Raw genomic sequence first — 22,525 nt, 5'->3', positions numbered from 1 at the left:
GTGGCTGCAAGATCCCAGGGAAGCAAGGCGCCCCCTGGACTCTACTGTGGCAGCTGGAAGGGATTTCCAGGCCAGGGCAAGACAAGGGCACAGAGGCAGGTAAGCACACGCCAGGTCCTTACCGCCTGGCCCCTGCTCTGAGCTCCACACGCATGTCCAGAGCTCACTGGCTGGCTCAACTTGGCTGCCTCCGAAGCATCTCATGGCCAGCATGCCAGCCAGCATGTCCACCCACAACCAAACTCATGCTTCTTCACCAAACCTGGGCCCTTTTCCTGTCTTGGCCAACGGCACCCCAAGCCTTGATTCCCTCCCAACCCTTCGCAATTCCTCTGTTCTCCCACACCCAATCAGTCACTAGGTCCTACCAAGCTTACCTCCCTGCACTTCCCAAATCCTCACTAGTCCCCTATCCGCGGGCACCGCTACTACCTGGTCGGCCAAAGTAGCATCTCTACCTGCGTTTTAACAGCCCCCTAACTGGTGACACCACATCCACCTTGTTCCCTCCAGCCCACTTTCCACTTGGCAGTAAGAGTGAGCTTTTGAAACACAACTCTGATTACTCTGCCTCCCTGCTGAAAATGAAAATTCTTCAATGCCTTCCCATTGCTTTTGGAAAAAGAAGCCTGAACAGCACCTCCAAGGTTGATGCCTAGACTTCATAGGGCTTCCTGCTATAGCCTCCCCATCCCCTCCACCCCATCCTCCATCCCCAAGTCTTCATCAAATTTGCTCTTTCACAGCCATTTCTGTTACACACTGACAAGTGACTGCCCTTAGGCTGTCAGCTCCACGAGAACATCCACTATACCTGTTTCAGTGCCCGGGTACCCAGTGTCCCGCCCTTAGCAGGTGCTCAGCAATACATGCAGGAGGAACAGGTGAGCCTCAATAATCACAGGGCCTTGCTTAAAGGCACTTACCTGATCAACATTTGATGTTAGATTATTTAATCTGCATGTTTCTATTTCTATCTGAGTTCAGATCAGGTTGTTCAAGTGTCTACCCAGAAACATATTTCAAAACTAAACATCCGTATTCACCAAGGAAGGTGGAAGATGCTCCTGGGTGTTTCCGACACCATTCTCACCCCTTGCTGCTGCTGCTGCTTAGTCGCTTCAGTCGTGTCCGACTCTGTGTGACCCCATGGACTGCAGTCCACCAGGCTCCTCTGTCCATGGGATTTTCCAGGCAAGAGTACTGGAGTGGGGTGCCATTGCCTTCTCCGTCTCACCCCTTAGGAGCAAGTATTTTTCCCTTTGGGAAGCCATCCCTGCAAGTCAACGTGACACTGCAATGCAAGGTTGGTTTTCATTACATGTGATTTGCAGGGTCAATATTTCTTTCTCTGGGTCACATCTAACATCTAAAGCTAAGTCAAGGTCAGTGGGGATGGTGTGAGAAATCTCCTGGGTGTAGACAGAGCCATCTTGTGCACCTATTACCGTAAGGTACCGTAAGAGAAAAACTCAAACCAAATACACTCCCAAAAGCATAAGAATACAAGAGTTCAGGTTACAGGCCATGGGCTAGGTCCCTGTGTTCCATCAGATGTAATGCATCTGGACCCCAACGGCCTGAACTTCCCCGATGGTGTGGATGTCACACCTCCGGTCTATGCGGCAGAGGCAGCAAAGGTGAGCTGTGGAGGGTAAACAGCGCAGGTGTGTGGTCTCTGTCAACTACTCGACTCTGGCTACAGCACGAAGACAGCCACGGGCAGTCTGTGAACTAGTGGATGTGGCTGTGTTCTGATCAAACTTGATGCAGAGACACCGAAACTTGAATTTCATATAACTTTCAGGTGTCAGGCAGCATTATTCTTCTCTGGATTTTTCCCAACTGTTAAAAAATGTAAAAGCTCTCTCAGCCTGCAGGCTGCACCCAGAACCAGACAGAGGCCCAGGGCTGGGTCCACTGAGGCCTTCATGAAGCAGGGCCATCACCTCACGCCCAGGCAGTAAACCAGGGAGTCCGCCCTCCCCGGCCTCGTGGGTGACTCCTGCAGTCCAAGAGGGCAGGGTTTGTGGGTTCTTTTTTTTCCCCTAGAAGTTCACCATTGGACTGGAGGTCCTATTTCCAAACAGAGCTCTTTCAGGTCAAACAGCAGGATAGCTGATTAGACTAAGGTGTGGCCGCGCCCCACTGGTCACATTCCAACAGGACAGTGTCTCTGCACAGTGTCCCGGCAGGGTGGCACCTCCCCTTCCGCACAGGGAGCACCGTGTGCCCACCTGTCAACATTCCACCACTCAGGCTTCATCGCACATCTTCCCTCTGTCTGTCCATCAAGCCATCTCAGTCTCCCATGTTGTTTATACATTCCCTTGCTGATGATAAGGGATTAGGACACACGATTGGGACAACTCTCATCAAAATCACTTTTGTTCTCAGCCCTGCTACATGTAAGAAGTTAAGGTTGACCAGGGTCTTAAACAGCAGGTCTTATTCTAAGCACAGCATCTCGTGAGCACCTAGGATGTGATCCTGCTGACATGGGTAACTAGAGAAAACAGCTGAAATTGACAGTGTCGACTGTTCATGTTAATATGAACAAAAGGTAATAACATTGCTAGAAATAGTCTACATAGTTAACATGAAAGTGAAAGTCGCTCAGTCCTGTCCGACTCTTTGTGACCCCGTGGACTATACAGTCCATGGAATTCTCCAGGTCAGAATACTGGAGTGGGCAGACTTTTCCTTCTCAGGGGATCTTCCCAACCCAGGGATCGAACCTAGGTCTTCCGCATTGCAGGCAGATTCTTTACCAGCTGAGTCACCAGAGTCAATATAGGTACAAAATGAGGTGGCAAGGACATCTGTAAGGATTCAGGTTTGTGGGGCCAGAAAATAGAGATGAAGGGAGACCTGAAAAACTCATGGGTTCCTAGAGTGTGTTAGTCGCTCAGTCGTGTCCGACTCTTTGTGACCCCATGGATTTGTCCACGGGATTCTCCAAGCAAGAGTACTGGAGTGGGTTGCCATTTCCTTCTCCAAGGGATCTTCCCAACCCAGGGATCAAACCTGGGTCTCCCACGATGCAGGCAGATTCTTTACCATCTGAGTCACCGGGGAAGTTCTACAGCTTATTAAGTCACAGCAGCGACGCGCTGTGCTTGTGAAGGGGTGTCAGGGCTGTCAGGTGAGCACAGGGTCCCGGGAGGCAGGCCCAGGCTTGGGGGGGCGGGGCGGGGGTGGCGCAGGCCCCAGGAGCTCCTCAGAGCTGGGGAGGTTCTAATATTAGTAACACACTGACTCTCAACCTCATGGTCAGTATCATATTTTTGAAAGAAAAATGTATGTATAGCCCATTAACAAACATACCCAAGTTACTGTGGCTTTGAGGCCACGTCCATCAAGTCTGGCAGTGAGACTCCAAGGGTCCTGCCAAGAACTTGGCCTCTGGTGCTGGGGACGATGAGGAAGGGCCCCCCATGGGAAGAGTCCTTGCAGTTCTAGGGTCTGATCAAAAGCCAGCAAAGAATAACTGACTTTTGAGAAGACATGGTCTCTAATGATCTTGACCACTGGCTAAAATCAGTATTAAAATGTCTCACATAGCGTCTTCACCTAGAATTTTCCTCCAGACATATTTCTGGAAAAATATAAGGCAAAAAGACAATTCAGAAACAAAGAAAAAAAATTTCACAATCAGCGTGCCAACAAACCACTGTGAATCCTTGATTTTAAATTTCCGAGGTCTACTGAAGGCGGAAAGCTTTAATTAGACAAAGTCTGAGCGCCCCCTGATGGTCAACCAGGGGCCCTGCAGCAGATGCCATTTTTAGGGATCAATTTCCTTACTCCTTCCCTTCAGCCAATCAAGCAAAGACTGTTCTTTCAGGCTATGGCGGGGTGGGGGTGGGGGTAAAGTAGGCGGGCTTATGACAAGAAGCATGTGGAATCTTTAGGAAGCTGCTACTTTGGTAGAATTTAAGGAGAATGTAGATTTGCTAAGCCAGAGACGCGGGGCTTTTACCCTAGAACCTCAAGGCCATCCAGGAAAACCTCGTGTTTATTTCTCTGGACTACGGGTTCCTTGTGATCTTCAGATGATCCCAGGGGAAGTGGCCCCAGGGCCAGGCAAGCAGAGCCAGGATGGCCCCACTGGAGCACGACTGCTGCCTGGCGCCCTCCACCGGCCGCTCCCGGGGCCGCACGGCTGGCCCTGAAAGCCACCCACAGCGGGCCCTGCCAGGGTGGGGTGGCCGGGTGACTTCTGCTACCTTTTCCCCAGGCAATTATGTTACAAGCAGACTTCCTTTTCTTTCGGTAAAGGTTATCTCGATCCAGGCAGTAAACTGCAGTTAACGTGGTAGGCGGTTAAAATACTCTCTTTGGTTGAATACATGGATCTAGGAGAGTGGAAACGGCTTCCTGGGGAAGGTGGGGAGAGACAATGTTTGAGGAGGAGAGGAAGCTCCGGCATGCACCCCTGAACAAAAGGGGACAAGTGGTCTTTACTCGGAGAACAGCTTCCTATTAGGACTCACTCCTTCGTACATTATGCCTTTCATCCCCACTCAACCACAAAATGATTTTGCTCAGGCAAATACAATGGGAGAAAAGATTTACACTGAAAGAATCTTTAATAATAAACTGTTGCCGATCTGCCTACTTGCCCGTGATTTATAATACAATAAACATCGGATTCTATTACGGCTCAGGCACTGAAGCCGTGGCTAGGGAAAACCGAATATGAAAGCACAGGGACCCCACCACCATCACAATGAAACGAGCAGGGATAAATGTGCTAAGAGTATCTCTTTGCATCTTTTATAGCTGGTGTGTATTAATCTGTAACGCTTATTAAGAAAGTCATTGCTATGCAAAGCAGCGCCCAATCCCTTTCTCTGGCTTTTCAACAGAGCACACTGTTTAGCCAATAGGACGGACCCTCTGGCCCTCATTCTGCATTCATCACAGGCAACATTTGCACAATGTATCTCTCAAAGGCAGCTGAAAGGAAGGCCTTAATACTCATGTAAACAACTGCAAACCAATTACTTAATGAATCAGGCCCACACATAATGAGGTGCAGACAAAGAGCTATAAATGCATTTTTGCGCCCAAGCCGCTGCTTTAAAGTAAAATCCCTCAGCTGTAGTTTGGGCTTAACTAGCACATCATAATTATTGTCTCTAGGACATCAGAGGAAGCCATTTTTTTTTTTTTAAAGGTCCAGCAAGGTCTTTTTTTTTTTTTTTTTTTGAGGTTGCTCATCAGCTCACTGACAAAATAGAGCAAAGAAGAATTTTTACAAGTGCTGCAGCAGCGCTGCGCTGTTACGTTTATTCTCGAGCACTGGGCTTCGAGACCACTTGTAAAAGCAATAAAGCACGAGGAATGACTGCAGTAAGTGCGGTCCTTAAATGTAGCCTCTAAGAAATTTCAGTGAGTCCAGGCACAAAGCGAGCCTGGGGAGGCATATGAACACCAAACCCAGCACAAGAACCAACCGTGACCAACCGTGAGCCAAACCCACACACTTCAAGCCCAGAACTTTCATCACTGGATTATTATCAAGTGTGGAGAACCAAGGGTTCCTTGAAGGGCTCTTTTTTTTTTTTCCTCCTTAAAGGGGATGATGTGATTACTTGTAACTTAGGAAATAAATTCCATGCAGAAATGACAGTAATAACAAAAGGCCCTGCCTCAAACTGAAGGGAAAAGAAGTTTGATTTTATAATGAAATACTGATGCAAGCTGTGAAATGTCAAATGATCAGACTGAGAAAATGTTCTACAGAATCTGACTGCTTTCTGAATGTGTTTAAACATTGCCCAAAGTAGGGAATATATAAGAAAAATTTAAGAAGAATTGTTTTTTTTTTAGGACCTCTAAAACAAACACTTCTAACAATCTTTAAAAACTAAAGGGATGTATTATTAAGCCAAATGGTGACATTAATCCTTAAAAACTGCCTGTAGAATTTATTATCTTTTAAAATTTCTTTCAGGAGACCTAGAACTTGAATTTATAGTCAAATCATAAAAATATACTTTAAAACTCTTCTTATCCCATAATTCATTATCTCTCACTTCCTTCAAAAACATAGATAAAAACACAGGTATTAAAAATAATATTTCTAAAAATTAAGAGTGATTCCCTAAAATTGAACATATCAAGTTTCTAAAATCAAGAACTTAATTTCAGAAGATCAACCTCATTTAAATATATTCCAGGTCCTAAAAATACTGTACAGTTTTCAAAACATATATGAAAATGATTTTTTTTTTCACTGTAAAAATACTACCTTTCTAAACAAGTAAAGTTAATCTTATGGAATTCAGAAATGTAAAGTTTCTGTTTTAAAATTTCACTAGGGCAAGAAATTATTTCAAATGTAACGTAATCATCTATAGGACATCTTTTAAGGGGAAATGTTGTTGCAAAGGCAATTGTATGTCATTTTAAATGATATTTAGCTCAAAGCGAAAAGGTAGGTATGTCATCAGACAACTGCTTCTACTCCTACCCATAAACTTTTCCTCAGTGACTCAATGCCATTGCACAATCAGTATTTTATGTTGATTGCAAATCTAGCACACAACTGGCTTATCACTGCTCCAAAAACTTACAGTTTTAAACTACAGTTTAAAAAATGTGAAAAGATAAATTTTCATGTTTGAAAATAAGCAAGAAAATATCAGAAAGGGAAATAATAGTCCAGCCCAAATACTTGGTAAAAAAAAGAGGAATACAAAAACAAATATCCAGCAATTGCTTGTATATATACCCGCTGTCTCCGAAAGAAGAAACAGGCCACTTTATTTCTTTTAAGGCCCTGCGTTCTCTCTCTGCCCTCTCCCGACACCCTCCATTGTGTGGTTTCTAAGCAGCCCTACTGCGAGCAGCTGTAGACGCTAATTTGTGGTTCACTGAGGTGTCAATGGAGTCTTAAACCAAGGAAATAACAGCTGCAAAACAATACTTGGCTCAGGGGCAAATATTTTCAAAGGTAGACTAAAGTTTCAACTGTCACTTCAGATAAACAAAACCCAAACCATAATGTTCCATCAAGTCACCCAACAAAATTACTTGCAGCAAGAGTTTCACCCTGGGCGGACTGACATTTCTCGTCTTGCTGGCACGATTCAGAAAGGCTCCACGACTTTACCTTGACAAAGGACTCCCTTCGCTGGATGAAAAACTTGCTTCCGAAGCGATTTTGTGAGTTGTCTTTGTCTTGAATGTCCCACTGCCGGTTTTCAAACCTGAGAGGAGCAAGCACAAATGTGGAGAGTGAGCGTGGCCGCTGCGGTGGATGAAGAAGCCCTAACCTGTTAAACAAACGTCAACAGAGAAGGAGCTGTTCACAGAATGCAAGGCGGGGAATGACAGGGAAGGAGTTCCCCCGATAACCTGCTATCACAGGTGGTTTCCTGTGATACTGACACAGAGCGAGTAGAAAGCGAAGCCACTCAAACAGCACCATTTGAAATGACCACGAGGCACGTGTGAGCAGAGTCTCCACAGTGGCCCTAAGCTCCGGACGATTAAGCTGTTGTAACACTTGGGCAGCAACAGATCACTGAGACAGCGAGAGCTGGGAACCAGTCTCGTGCGTTAACTGGTATTCTAGATGACAGTGCCTGTCCACCCACCTTTAAGCCCTTCTGCCAGACCCTGCACTTTTCCTTCTTGCAGAGGAGAATAAACCTCTACTGAGAACACGAGATGGCTGGATGGCATCACTGACTCGATGGACGTGACTCTGGGTGAATTCCGGGAGTTGGTGATGGACAGGGAGGCCTGGCATGCTGCGATTCATGGGGTCGCAAAGAGTCGGACATGACTGAGCGACTGAACTGAACTGAACTGAGAACCACTGAGGCCACTCCTTAACTAGCCTGAAAAGGCTAATGGGGAACCCACACTGTCCAGCCCTTTCCCTGGAGCTGGCCGGGGTGATCCCTGACCTCTGCCTCCTGGGTGCCCTCAGCCTTGGATGCTTCTACTACCAGTTTGAGCCTGGCAGTCACCTAAGATTGTGGCTACAGGGTGCATGAGCACCTCCTCAAAAGGCGTGTGCTGTTTTCCTAACCTGTAACCTGTGTGTCTGCTCGTAACCTCTGAGGCAAAGCAGTTCTCTTAACAAAGTGCCCACGTTCAGCCCCTAGACGGTCTGCACCTGCTTAAATGAACCGGGTCTTTTCAGACACGAGAACAAAGTGGCTTCTTGTAGAGACGGGTGTACCGACCGACACGTGACACGTCCAGGATTCAATCTGCGGTGGCTCTGAGATCGGCGCGCATGCCCAGCACTGCCTGGGACCATGTCTGACATTCCCCTCGAAATGTCTGTTTGATAAAGACATCCTTGGGACAACCGGGAAATTTGAATATGGACTGGGAATTATGTGATGCTAAGAAATCATTCTTACAGGTGAAGTTCCAGTGTGCTGGTTTATATAAAAATTAGAGGGAATTCCCTGACAGTCCAGTGGTTAGGACCCCGTGCTTTCGCCACCAAGGGCCCGAGTTTGATCCCTGGTCAGGGAACTAACATCCCATGAGCCATGCAGCTCGTACCTACCCCTAGCCCCCAAAATTATAAAGTCGTTAAAGTACACTTCCTTCTGTTATTAATCCATTACCTTCACAATAGGAGCTGAAGGAACTTATATTAAAAAATAAAATGTAATAAAGTAGAAACCACTGAAAAATAATAAAAATACAATGACAACATGTAAGAAAATTAAGTGAAAGAGAAAGTTGCTCAGTTGTGTCCGACTTTTTGCGACCCCATGAACTATACAGTCCATGGAATTCTCCAGGCCAGGATACTGGAGTGGGTAGCCTTTCCCTTCAAGAAAACTAAGGAAGACTACAATTAAAACAAAAATCCTGGATTGAAGGAACTACATTTAAGCTTAAAAATTGAGCTTTTATTGGGGTTATGTCTTTTTACTTAAAGGAGCTCAAATCCCCCAACATTCAAACAAGGGAGACAGCCTGGATGACACACCCCACCGCTGGTTAACAAACTGGAAGGTGTGAGAAGAAAGGGAGTTTGGGGTGTCTCTGACGGCACTGTCATGACTCCAAGGGTCCATTGGCTGTTGGTAGCACACATCCTGGAAGGAAGCCGCTTCCAAACGCCTGCTGTTTAGGACGGAGCCCTGGCTGATCCTAAGGTGGTGACAGCCTGTTACAAAGCAAACTCCAGAGGGCACACCCCTCCCTGCACAAGCCCGAGTGGTGGCTTCGGGCTCCCAGTGTCGCTTTGCTCACCTGGCGGCTGTGACGTGGGGGCTGTGGCCTCTTGGAATCCATCTCTGGCCTGGTGCGTGCTGCCCTGGAGGGCAGACTGCTTCAGCCTCTGGTAGGCTTTCGTTTCTACAGGTGAGAAAAAGGCACAGATAACAGGACACCCACAGGCATGAGAATGAAGTTGGACCCTTACCTTACATCACACACAGGAATCAACTCAGAAAGGATTAAAGACTTGAATGTAAGACCTAAAACTATTCGGCTCCGAGAGGGTAGGAGAAGAGCTCCAGAATTTGGCAGTGATTTCTTGGATACAGCACCAAAAGCACAGTCAACAAAATACAGACAAACAGGAAACAACCCACAGACCCTTTGGTCCTCTAAGTGGGGAAGACTGCTGGGAAAAGCACTATAGAGAGGTCCCGTGAAGGACCTGAGTGATGCAGGCTTTCCCGCTGCCTCAGGTCTCAAGGCCTCGTGGGTGAAGTGGAGAAAGGAGACTTAAGAGTTTCAGCAGTGACACAGCAAAACAGCCCCCATGCTCCCCACAGGGCCACAAACCATGGGGGTTGGCCATGGGCTGCATTCCTGCTCCTGCTGGTTGTTTAAGAACTGAACCATGAGGCCCTTGTTACTGGTTAAAAATTACCGAAAGAAGAAAAAACATAACTTACCTACTCAGAATCACTCGAGATAAAAAACAAGCATTTAAAATGAGCATCCTATTTTGGAGTAGTAAATGCTATCTAAGTTAAAAAAAGTACAGATCAGGGATTCTATTTTGAAAATAATAAATTCTAAGGAAACTTTTTAAAAAATAAAAACATTGCTGGGTTGTGAAATCAGTGCACACTGGAACTAGTATTCTGAAAACTTTACTAAAGAAAACAGCAGATGCAGCACATGCAGAAGGGGAAAGTATGCAGAAGGGAAAAGTAAGTGTGTGTGTGTGTGTGTGTGTGTGTGTGTGTGTGTGTAGAAGTGGCCTGGCTCATTGTCCCAGGGCGACTCGGACAGGAGTGCATCATAATACTCTGATTGATTCTAACGTTCTTGTCACTTCAGAGTCCCTGTAAGGCAACCTGGGGCGCGGGTAAGGTGTTAACGAAGTCAAAGGTCGGGTGTCTGATTTCTGAACAGGTAAAGAATCACTGTAAATGAGATGAACATGCAGTTGTGAAGATCAACCAAAAAGTTTTTCAGCTTTTATGATACAAGTCCAGACTTTAATGACCATGTGCTATTTCTGCATTCATTTAAACTTATTTGGGCATGGAAAAGAGAGCAAAGATGGAAAGAATTTTTTTTAAAGAGAAAGAAAGAAGAAGGAAGAAAGAGAAGAGAGCAGCCTCTGGGTGAACAAAGGCCCCTGGTGGCTGGAGCTGGAAGCTGGGCTCGTCTGTCTACCGTCTGAAAGGAATCATTTCACTCCAGTGAGCCGGCTCTCAGGTTTCTCAGAAATCAAGAACACATGTTATTTATCTTCCAGAGAGAATTTTTGTGCAAAACTTCACGTTACTCGTTGTGAGGTGATTTCAGACTGGCGGGTGGGGTGGGGATTAAGCATTCTGTCCAAATATGAAACAGAATGGATCTCCTCGCTCGTCTGAGCCTGGGAGGGCTGGGCAACGAGCAGCCTTGGTGCAGGGACCATCCTAGCACCTGGAAATCAGGGGCCACGGTCACACGCCCCACATCTCCCTCGGGTGCTTCCTGCCTGTCCTACGTGGAGGACTCCAGAATCTCTCCCTGAGCTGTGTCCACTGTCCACATACAGCAGTTTGAAGGGAGAAAGCTAACGTTTCCCACCCATTCAGCCTGAGCCTTTCCCTCCTTCCTAACCCAGCTCCTCATTGGCATTTGATCCTTAGACCTCCTGGGGTCCTTCTCCGAGGAGAGTCACTGGTGGCCCCTGGACAGTTTTTATCTGGGATGTGGTGGCCTGGACCTGAGTAATACAGGGTTGGCAAAGCTAGCTGAGAGCCTCCAGGGGCACTGCCTGCCCTTACCTCTGGTGAAAGAGGGAGATCTAAAGGTGAAAGGATTAGTTGCACTCACTGGAGGAACAGACACTAACTGAGGCAGGACCAGCGCCCCCAAAGCAGCTGGAGGGGCTGGAGCAGAGCTCAGGACGCCAGTCCTTCTCCCCTCACTCTATAGTCAGAAGAGCTGCACAAACCAGCACACCAAGCACTGAGAGATGACCCAGAAAGGAAAAACAGAATCAAGGTTTGGTTTTAAAAAAAATGACCAGGAGAGGCTGAAGGCTATGCAGCCTGTAGAAATAAGGGCCGAGAAGTTTCAGCACCTGGATCACAGATTCTGCCGCAGACAGCAAGGATGGGGCAGGGTATACGTGCAGATTCTTGGGGGCCGGGCAGGACCACACATGTGACTCTAGCCAGACAACAGGGGAGGGAGGTTGGGTCCTGTGGCTGCAGGGCAACAAGGGGACAGGAGGGGATTTGCGTCCTGTCTTGTGGCCACAGCCAACAGCTTCCAGGTGAGAAAATGGACCTAGTCTTGCCAGATTTCTGCCCTAAGAAAATTAAAACACTGCCCAGGCCACTCAGAACATACCTGCAACCCTGAAACCAGAGGGCAGGGAGAAAGTTTCTTTGTTCACTGAATGAGGCACAAGCACCCCTAGAGACAAACCTCAGCCATGGGACACAAGCTGGATGTCAGGGCCAGCTTTCCCCGCTGAAGGACCCAGCAGAGCCCACAACACAGCAGCAGGGAGGCTGCAGTAGTCCCCTGGGGATTTCGAAGGCGCTGTCCATATCAAACAAACCAGACTTCAGAATCCTTGGAAGCAAGAGGACTATTTTTGCTAGTGGTGCTCAAACAATTCAGACCCTCTTCTGGAAGAGCCTAGAAGACCTGGCCAGGATTTCAACATAGTAAGGCAAAGCTACAGACTTGAATTTGTGGCAATCCAAGTCCAGGTTTTTCTGGAAGAAGGCAGTGAAGAATCAATCAGTTGAAGGCTGCACACTGCAGCCGTGCATATTCAGTTATTAAATGAATGAGTGAGCAGACGCAGGGAAGGGAATAAAGCTGGAGGTTCCAGCTGGCCTGTTATGAATAAGGTCGGGACAAGGGTCCTTTGCACCTTTTCAAGGTGCAAAGACCTGAGACCTGAGTCTTCACCACTGCACGGACACTGTAAGCCTACAAATTTGAGGACTGGGTGGCCCCTTAAGGCTTCACTTTGTAGCCTGTGACTCCCAACTCCAGAGAGATACTTCTTCCCGTCAGTAATATCAAACTCTCAAAAAATATTGAGTAGTGCAAACAGTTATAAAACAACTATTTCTAAAAACACAACGATGCTCGGATGCACACAGAAATAGCGTACATGCATGCACAAGCTTGCAGCTCTGAGCTGCTCAGTCAGGCTTCTCATATACTCAAAGTTGTGTTGAGATGGGGAGTTTCAAAAGTAGAAAATATTGCAGCTTAAAATACAAAATAAGGCAAGGGGTCCAGGGGGTTAATATCTATCCCTGGCTATCAATTCCAGGCTGATGACACAACGAGATAAATATTATTTTTCCCTACTTGGTCACACAAGCTGGCTGAACCCAATCTTCTATCTTCTTGCAAAGTGGTGAAGGATCCCTGAGATTGTTTTCTTTTTTCTTTTTGATATTCATTTTGTGTCTAGAAAATGGGAACCAAGAAAGAAAATGAAAATGTGCTGAATAAAGGGAGGCAGGAGAGAGATGGCGCTGAGGAAGAGAGAAAAAGCCCCAACTTCTTATCTTTCGTTCTCTTTTATATGCAAATGTACACCTGCTAAAATACTTTTAAATCTACAAATAAAAAGAAAAGGAAAATATCTGATGAACAAGTGCTTTTAACAACCCATTACAAGAGCCAGATAAACACTTGGTCCCCCAGCCTCTGAGGGGTGTCTCCAAGGCAGAGGGTCGGCCTGGCTTTCCAGGAAATCCCTGGTGAAGAAAGAGCTGGGTCCAGAGAGGGAATAACAAAAGGAGATGCGAACAATGCTATTAGCGTAGCGAGAAAAGCAACCTTGAACCGAGAAAGAACCGGGCATCTCTGAGCCAGGGAGGATAATTGCGATTCCTGCAGGAAGCGTGCAGAAATTCTAAACTTAAAATTCAAAAAATATTTTATGTTCCTGGGTTTCCCAGTGCTGTTGCTTTTCATGTGTTTCTGCATCCAGGCCGACTTTTCAGTCACATAGCGCTAGATGCAGCAAACCCAGCTGTTTTTGCTAAATAAGACAAAAATTGTGGGATGGAATAGTAAAATTAATTCTAAAGGTAAACATTATTACTGAAAACCCAGGAATCACTTGTCCAGTAATCTCAAATTAAAACAAGAAAATATTAGGATAAGGGTGCTTTCACAATTCTGAAAATACAGAAAACTCATCTATATTTAGGGATTTTAAAAAAAACAACAGACCACCACCTGTCTATGTGAACGTAAGGTACACAGGTTGGCTCCATAACCAAAATCACTTGTCATATGTAGACTGCCACGCCGCCAGCAGTCCTGGGCCAGGGCACCTCTCAACCCGGGGTTCTTCTCTGTTCTCGCACGAGATGGCTGATGCTCAGAGAAGGGAAAAGCTCCTCCTTCCAACCCGTTGCCTACAGATGCTTCAGAAAAGAGGTGTTTCCATCACATCCTGAATTTCTATGGGACAATTCAATGGTTACACCTGAAAATAGTGCCAGGCTGGTAACTGACCTTTAGTGAATGTTTAAAAACCGAACTGAAACCATTTTGCTGATGCTACTTCACACAATAATTCATAATCACAGTGCCAGCCATGTAACACTGCTCAGTCACGGGAGGTGAATTTTCAACTCTTGAGGTCATGGAATATTTAACTTTTGAGTCATTTGGTCAGGAAGCTATATCTTACTGGCATAATTAATAGTCCTTAAAAACAATATTTTTAGTCATTTGCACTCAGTGATTTATAAGATGAGAAGAGTTGGAATGAAGACTCTTTATTATCCTAATATCATGATATTATAATATCAGCATTATCATCATCTAGAGTTGGGCCAGGAGCGATCACGTAGGTGATGAACCAGAGGTGACAATGTAAACTAGGATGAAGTCCCTCCCCTGCCAGGTTGAATAGTGCTTCTCCCAAATTCACGTCCACCCAGTACCTCAGAAGGGGACCTGCTTTGTGAACAGCATCTGTGCAGATGCACTTGGTGAAGTCATCCTGGATTCACTCTGGGCACTGACTCCGCTGACTGGGAGGCACTTCCCGCTGGGAAGAGGACACAGAAGCCCAGACACAGAGACGGCAGCGACACGAGGCTGGAGGCAGAGACTGGGGTTGTGCTATCACAGACCTGAGGCTGCAGCAGGCCTGGAAGGATGCTCCTGGCGCCTTCACAGGGCACTGCTGCCACTTTGATTTTGGACTTCTAGCACCCACAGCTGTGAGAGCAGGCAGGTCTGTGGTTCTCAGTCTGCGATGCTTTGTCACAGCAGCCTTTGGAAAGTCACACCCTCCCTGAGCCCTGACTGCATCGAAGCATCTAGAGCCTGACCTCCCCCTCTTTCCACTGGGGTCTCTTGCATAAAAGAAGTGTGCTTCACAGGATAATCTACAAGGAGGGTTCAGCTCGGAGGTTCCCTGCTCCATGGTTCTCAGGCTTAGGGAGTTGCCTGGTGTGTTACATACAGACTGATGCCTAGGCTTACACCTGGAGGTCCTGGGGTACCCAGTTCAGGATGTGGCTGGTGCACGGGTTGGTTTTAAAGGTCCACGTGGGATTCTGCTGGGCAGCCTCTGAGCAGAATTTCTCAGGCACTTCTGAGTTCATTCTTGGGAATGTATCCGCTTAGGAGCTCTTCCAGAAGGCGCCCTCCATTCCTCCACAGCCACAGTGAACAGGTGCTGCCAGCCTGCAGCATCTGGAGTGAGGAGTTCTCTGCTCTCATGAGCAGCAGGCCCCACGGTGAAGCCATGGCAGCCTGACTCCTACCACAGACACAGGGCCACCTGGGCAGGGCCAGGGCCAACCCAGCAGCAGACAGTGCTTTCCTGGCTGCCCCAGGCATGGCATCTGGACCTGACTAGGCATCTCCAGGACAGAACAGGTGTGGTGCAGACTCAAGACAGGCTCTGGAGTGCAAGCGCTTTGCCATTCGCCTTCACAGTCCTGTCGTCACCGCAGTTTTCTCCCCCAGGATAGATCCAGTCTCCTGTGACGATGTGGCCATTGTCCATTTCCAGCCTTCTCCCACTCTGTGGTAAAGCTCAAGCAATGATGTTTGGGGAAGCCCTGCCCAGAGTCTGACAGCACCCTTCAAACCTAGGCTGACCTCCCACAGAGCTTCTAAAGGAAAGGACCACAGACTGACCTGGAATATTTCAGCTTGCCAAAGAATATCAGTGAGAAATGGCACAGTCAGGCAACCACTTTCAACACAGCTTGACCAAGAGAATTGGTGTCAAAAGAATGAGAGGCTGAATGGACATTCTTAGAGGCTTAATCCTCTTGAGATAAAAGCTGAGAGCCCTTTTCACATGCAGCTTAAGGAGATGAGTTTTGCCAGGATGGGCACGTGGGTGGGAAAAGTACTGGTGGAGTGACTGATGGAAAGAGACGGTGTGATGGCCTGAATCAACAAGCACTTAAGGGAACTCCTTTACATTCTCATTTTCATTCATTTGTTTGACAAAATGAGTGCCCACTGTGTGCCAGATATTGTGTCAGGGGCTCCGTTTTCTCTGACACTTAGCATAAGCCGCATCATTTACTAAATTAAAAGTCACCAAATTCTCAAGGTAAATTGAGTATAAATACCAATAAAATTACCAATAGGGGAAACTTCCTTTTGGGGGTGTGAGTGGTTCAGAGGAAGACTTTCTTAATCTAGACAAGCATGGCTTCAATCCTGGCCTAAGTGCTCCAGGGAGATACTGCCCTGATGGTCCTGTACCTCTTGTGGTCTCAGGCTCACCTAGGGGTACAGGCTCACCCTGCTTTACAAGGGCCACCCCGGGACTGTCTGCACTCAGAAATCCTCGCAAGTTGCCCACCTCTCCAGGCTTTGTTCTTCATCGCTCTCAAGAACAGCCTTTCAGGGCTCATCTTTTGTTAAGTTACAAGCTGGTATTTAACTGATCCAGATGCCCTGAGGCAGGTGTCTCTCTTATATAACAAGAGAGGCTGGCTGGCGAGATGGATGGACTTTTGGGCTTAAATACTGAAGTTTTAGTGGCTATATGGCCCTGGGCTGCGAAATCACTACAGATGGTGACTGCAGCCATGAAATTAAAAGACGCTTACTCCTTGGAAGAAAAGTTATGACCAACCTAGATAGCATATTCAAAAGCAGAGACATTACTTTGCCAACAAAGGTTCGTCTAGTCAAGACTATGATTTTTCCTGTGGTCATGTATGGATGTGCGAGTTGGACTATGAAGAAGGCTGAGCGCTGAAGAATTGATGCTTTTGAACTGTGGTGTTGGAGAAGACTCTTGAGAGTCCCTTGGACTGCAAGGAGATCCAATCAGTCCATTCTGAAGGAGATCAGCCCTGGGATTTCTTTGGAAGGAATGATGCTAAAGCTGAAACTCCAGTACTTTGGCCACCTCATGCAAAGAGTTGACTCATTGGAAAAGACTCTGATGCTGGGAGGGATTGGGGGCAGGAGGAGAAGGGGACGACAGAGGATGAGATGGCTGGATGGCCTCACTGACTCAATGGACGTGAGTCTGAGTGAACTCCAGGAGTTGGTGATGGACAGGGAGGCCTGGCGTGCTGTGATTCATGGGGTCGCAAAGAGTCGGACACAACTGAGCGACTAATCTGATCTGATCTGATCTGATGGCCCTGAAAAGGACTCTCAATCTTTCCAAGTTTGCTGGGCCATCTGGAGAACTGTCTGTGTTCCTCCAGGGTTGCTATGACGGTTAGAGATGTTAGAGGCTTAGGAGGGTGAGGACCCAGTCTCTGGCTGTCTCTGGCCGTCCCTGGATTCAGCCGAAGTAGAGGTGTGACATATATGCAGATTATATACTATTCTTGTATACAGAAACCCACACACTCATAGATAATCCCCTTAACCTCTGATTTCGACCTGGAATCTTTAAGGTGAACAACTACACTAATGAAAGGGGTGGACTGTGTTAGCAAACAGATCAAAGGTTTGCTCTTGTTCATCCATGATTCACAGATGGATGTCTCTTCCAAGTCCTCAGCAGGTGCCTGTGCTGTGCGAGCAGCCAAGGGTCTGTGTTCTCTGGGTGCAGCTCCGCACCAGCTCCTAGCTCCCCAGGGGAGGTGCCTGGCCCCCACCACGAGGCACCCACCACACACCATACGGGGACATGGGGCCCTCACCAGAGAGGTCACCAGGAGCCCTTGCAGCTGCCGTTTGGGCCTCTTCTTGGAGGGTTTCTTCATGAATATAATGAGAAGTTCCCAAAGTCTGTGAAGCTCTCTTCAAGATTCCTCTCTGATGAGGTAATGTCCTTTGGATTGAAATCTTCATTTGCCTTCTGATGTGGAAACTTCTGGCAGAAATGGATTCAGTGGGAGATGCTGTCCATGAGGACCAGCGCAGAGCTGGGCAGTTACGAGTAGCTACTGTATCTCCAGGAAAGCGAGCTGCTGTCAGGATCCCAGGCCGGAGGTGCCCGGGCGCTCCTCTGGGACCATCTCAGGGTTACTCCCTCTGTGGCACTGCCCCAGCCCTCCCACTTCTCCCCTCTGGGTTTCACGTGTGAGGTTCCTTTTAACTAGATGTACAGGGATGAAAATGCTACAGCCAGTGGGGCCGGTGCAGAAGACCAACATAAGATGCACACAAAGATCGACGTAAACCACAGCTGACGTGGGCTGCGTGTCCAGTACAGGCTTAGTGCCTTCACACTCCTGAGCTCACCTCACACACCACCTGGCTGGGCAGGAGGTCTGCTTTCCCAGGTCAGAGGCTCAGTGGGTGAAGAAACAGAACAGGAAGTAAAGAGCTGGTGACAGCAATGGCTGATGCCAAAGACTACCACATTTTCTTAACCCTCCGAGGGCAGCCTTGAAAATGTTCCTTTTCTTTGGAATATTCTAGAAGGACTGCAGCCTGTACAGATGGGGAAGCCTCAACAGAACTATTACAAAGGGGGAGGATTCTGTCTTAATTCATATACCTGCCTTACTTTGTTGCTGCTCAGTCTGACTCTTTGTGACTCTGTGGACTGCAGCAGGCCAGGCCTCCCTGTCCCTCACTATCTCCCGGAGTTTGCCCAAGTTCATGTCCATTGTGCCAGCGATGTTATCTAACCATCTCAACCTCTGTCACCCCTTCTCCTTTTGCCTTCAATCTTTCCAAGCACTAGGGATTTTTTCAGTGAGTTGGCTCTTCTCATCAGGTGGCCAAAGTACTGGAGCTTCAGCTTCACTATCAGTCCTTCCAATGCCTTACTTTACCAAAGGCCAAATCTCCAAATAATCATGGCAAGACACAAACATTAATGAAGAGATCAAGATCAAGAACTCAGAGATCAAAGCAGCTGTAACAATAGATACAACCACAGCAGAGCAGAGCTGAGGCGCCCAAGGCCTCTGGCAGGCACATGCTGGGAGCTGCCGAGGAGGGGATGGTGGTGGCTGGGGCAGAACCATGATGTTCCCTCTAAGAAGATGCTTTGGACAGCTTTTTGACATTTTCCAGGTTATTTTATGTCTACTTCTTTGGCCTATAATAGGCACAAAGCTTCTTTTTTTTTTAGCTGCCAACTAGTGACAGGTCAATGACAGATTGTTGGAATTATAATTTAATTTAAAAAAATCTTCATGGAAAATAATCTGTATTACTTTGAGGCACATCACACCTCTTCTTGCATGAAGAGAAGAAAGATTTGAAACACTGATACTTAAGTATCTCCTCTCTTATTAGGAAATTCTGAGACATACAGAGGACACACTGGAAGTTACGGGGGTGGGGCTGAGTGACACGGGCGATGGGGTGAAAGGGCGCAGACTTCTGGTTTTTAAAATCAGTAAGTCCCGGGGATTGAATGCCAGCGAGGTGACTATAGTTAACACCACAGCACTGTGTACCTAAACACTGATGAGATAGGAAACCTTGAAAGTTCTCAGTAAAAGAAAGAAAACCTGTAACTACATGTGGTGACGGACACTAGCGAGGCTGACTGTGCCCAACATCCTGCAGTGTCTACGCACAGTGACTCATCACGCTGCGCACCTGACACGGTATAATGTCCCATGCCAGCTTGCCCTAAGTTAAAAAGTCCTCTGGGAAAATCACACCTGTACTAATGTGGGGATACCGACTCACCACAGGGGCGTCTGGAAAGAGTGCTGAGCAGACAGGGATAGATAGGAGACAAGGGGACTTCCTGGTTCCCCAACAAGCCCTTGTGATTCGAACTGAAGCAAATTCAGAGGTCGTTAGATATCCTGCACTCAAAGGCAGATACAAAAGAAAAGCACCCAAATGACCTTCTGGATGTCTGTAGTCTGGGAACATCTACACTTTTATTAATTTTACTAATAAAAAAACAAACAGGGAACTCTATCAGAGTTTTCTCAAAATGAAGAATAAAAATCCAATAAACATACCACTGGGAAAATATTTCAAGGAAAAGAAAACCTCTGTATTTTGGAGTGAAATATTATCTGATGCAGAACATATACAATAATTGCTCCACTATAAACTCCTTTTTCAAAATCGGAGTTCATTGCAGACACATGGGTTCAGAATTCATCATCAGGCCATGAATCGTACTGCCATAAAAGAAACTGTTCTCTTTGCTGATAAACAACAAAACTAACTCATATGCAGATGCATGCCTCAGTACCTTGGTGCAATGGTGTATTTACTTGTATAAATATTTAAAGTCAGACCTTTGAATTTATAATGAAGTAGCACACCACTTTACAAAATAAGGTACTAGTAAATTTAGATGTATGACAAATAGAATTCTGATCAGAATACTAATTGCTGCTGTTGATATTCTAAAACTAAAAAAAGTAATGACATTCAGATTTCATCTAAACAAGCCGAATACATGTGCAGAAACCTTAACATATCTTAATGAAACCTTACTGCTAAAATTTGTAATTGATCAGATGGGCTTTGTAACTGAGAAATGAGCAAGCTTCCTGTCTGGCACATTTTTTCCTGCCTTTTTTTTTTTTTTAATAATGATACAGTCAATTATTATAGGAAAGAATAGAGGAAATCAGACACATCTGTAGTTGGCCATATAATGACTGGTGTCCCCATGGGGACTTGCCTTTACACACAGAGGCAGGCGCTGAAAGGCTCATGGGGGTGGGACACGCGCAAGTATAAATGTGCAACAATTCTGAAGGACTCAGCAGACCTGAGTATTTTCCACCTCCGTTTGTGTTAACCTAAGGTCACCACACTCTCAGGTTGGAGCTCCTGCTCCAGCACATGGTCACTGAATCTGCCTGCTCTTGGCGGAGTCCACAAACACTAACCTAAACTGTTCTGCTTACAGAAGAAAGTAGAATCCCAGGTCCTCAGGCAGCCATCAACTTACCTGTGATGGGCATCCTCCCTGCCATGCTTTCTTCTGTGCTCTCTTCTCTGCTCTCGTCTTCTAAAAATGGAACAAGTGATAATAACAATGTATTTCAAGGTTATACTGATGGAACTGGCCTTTGTTTGGTTTTTTAATTGCCATTCCTTTTAACTGCACTGCTCCCCACCTTCTCTTTTTGGTTAGTTTGTTTCTTGTCTGAAATACACTGTGCCTAGAAGAAAGCCTATTCAAATGCTAAGGTATCTCTACGCTGCTTTCATGCAAAATAGTTTAGCCTGACATTGATCATATTTGGGTGGGGCTTAACATACGTGGGCTTCAGGTCTAGCATATGTCATCAACTTCCGACCTCATCCCGGGCAGCTCACGTCCCGGACAGCTGACAGTGGTTTCCTGACACATCTTACCAGTAACACTAAAATAATCACCATTTCTAGAGACTAAAAATTAGTAATAAAATTTGGGGGGGGGTCATAAATTCATTGATTCCTAATCATTTGTTTAGACTTTTATAAGGCTATATTATAATTTAAAAGAATATTTATTAATTATGAGTAAATTCTATTAAGTGATATAAAAAACTTCAAAGTACTTCATGGACTTCATTTTAATGGAATCATCTCCATCGTTACGGGATGATCAAAAAAGTACCTAATGCCAGCTGTTAATTCTGTTAATATTTCATAGCTTTATAAAAACTAATTCCATTGGAAATTCAGCAGAACTGAAGACCTACAATTAGGTTTCCCATTCTTCTCGGACTTCAGGTATTTTCCTGAAGTGGAAGGTGGTGTAAAACTAGTAATGTATCACGCATACTGAATCACAGGCATTGCTTAGCAGCTTTATTTTATGGGCACACTTTGAGAAAGAGGGTGGCACGCTGATTCTGAATGCAGTTCTGCTGTGGATGAACCCTTAACAATAGCTACCTTGTTCCCTTGTAGTAACACCTTTGGGCCACAGAGTGGGTTTTCCATTCCTTATTTCACTTTCATCACTAGGAGTAGATGGCAAACTACAAGATGACTTGCTGCTGTTAACAGCCGACCTGTTGTCATGCTCTTCTGCGAGATCTTTTTTCAATAACGCAGTTGCCTATAGCGTTTAAAAGAAAGCACAAAAAATTAACAAACTGTGGTCACACTCCCCTTGGTCTCAGAGATCAGCCTTCAAATATTATTTTACGTCAAGCTTTACTTGAGATTTGTCTCCTGACATTTAACCTACATGAAAATGTCTTCAAGATAAAGTAACACTAGGCTATTTACCAGCATAATTTAATTCTTCATGATAATTTACACTCACAAGGAGATGTTTTCTGCGGACTGTAGTGTGGTATCTTTTTACTTGGGAAGTATGTGTGTGAGCCATGACTAACTCTGTTAACCCAGGTGGTACATCCCAGATCCATTCTCTCATGGCCTGAATTCTGTCTTTCAGGCACATGAGACAGAGTTGGTTTGGCTTGAGGAGATTTGGAAAAATGTGACCTTACAGTATCCTCATTCTTCAAATGACCCCCGAACTTTCCCCAAAAGGAGGACTGTGGAAGGACTTGGGGGCTGAGGAGAGTACACTGAAGCAAAGAGAGACCTGACCTCACTGGAAACCATAACCTTCAGTCAAGGATACGGACACTCTGCACTTTGCCACCAAGTCGGCCAGGGAGCTCAGGAAACTCAGTGGCCACACAGCCTGTCTGCTTCCTCCAGGCATGGAACGGTCTTACCTGTGCCACCCCAAGTGTCCTGG

General features: G+C 46.3%; 1 protein-coding gene across 4 annotated transcripts in view; it reads right to left on the bottom strand.

Annotated features, from left to right (window-relative positions):
• Positions 1-22,525, bottom strand: part of KIZ (kizuna centrosomal protein) — a 91,999-nt gene that overhangs the window by 5,650 nt on the left and 63,824 nt on the right. For all 4 annotated transcript variants that reach the window (XM_055544103.1, XM_055544105.1, XM_055544104.1 and 1 more), the window contains 4 exons: positions 21,703-21,868; positions 20,768-20,827; positions 9,241-9,345; positions 7,124-7,220 (listed from right to left, as the gene is read on the bottom strand). In XM_055544103.1, the coding sequence (XP_055400078.1) occupies positions 7,124-7,220; positions 9,241-9,345; positions 20,768-20,827; positions 21,703-21,868 (428 nt within the window). The remainder of the gene's footprint in view (positions 1-7,123; positions 7,221-9,240; positions 9,346-20,767; positions 20,828-21,702; positions 21,869-22,525) is intronic.

The sequence above is a fragment of the Bubalus kerabau genome, chromosome 13 (assembly GCF_029407905.1).
Source record: "Bubalus kerabau isolate K-KA32 ecotype Philippines breed swamp buffalo chromosome 13, PCC_UOA_SB_1v2, whole genome shotgun sequence".
NCBI classification, from domain to species: Eukaryota; Metazoa; Chordata; class Mammalia; order Artiodactyla; family Bovidae; genus Bubalus; species Bubalus kerabau.
The sequence above is the reverse complement of the archived record's forward strand: the minus strand, read 5'-3'. Positions and strand labels throughout refer to the sequence as shown.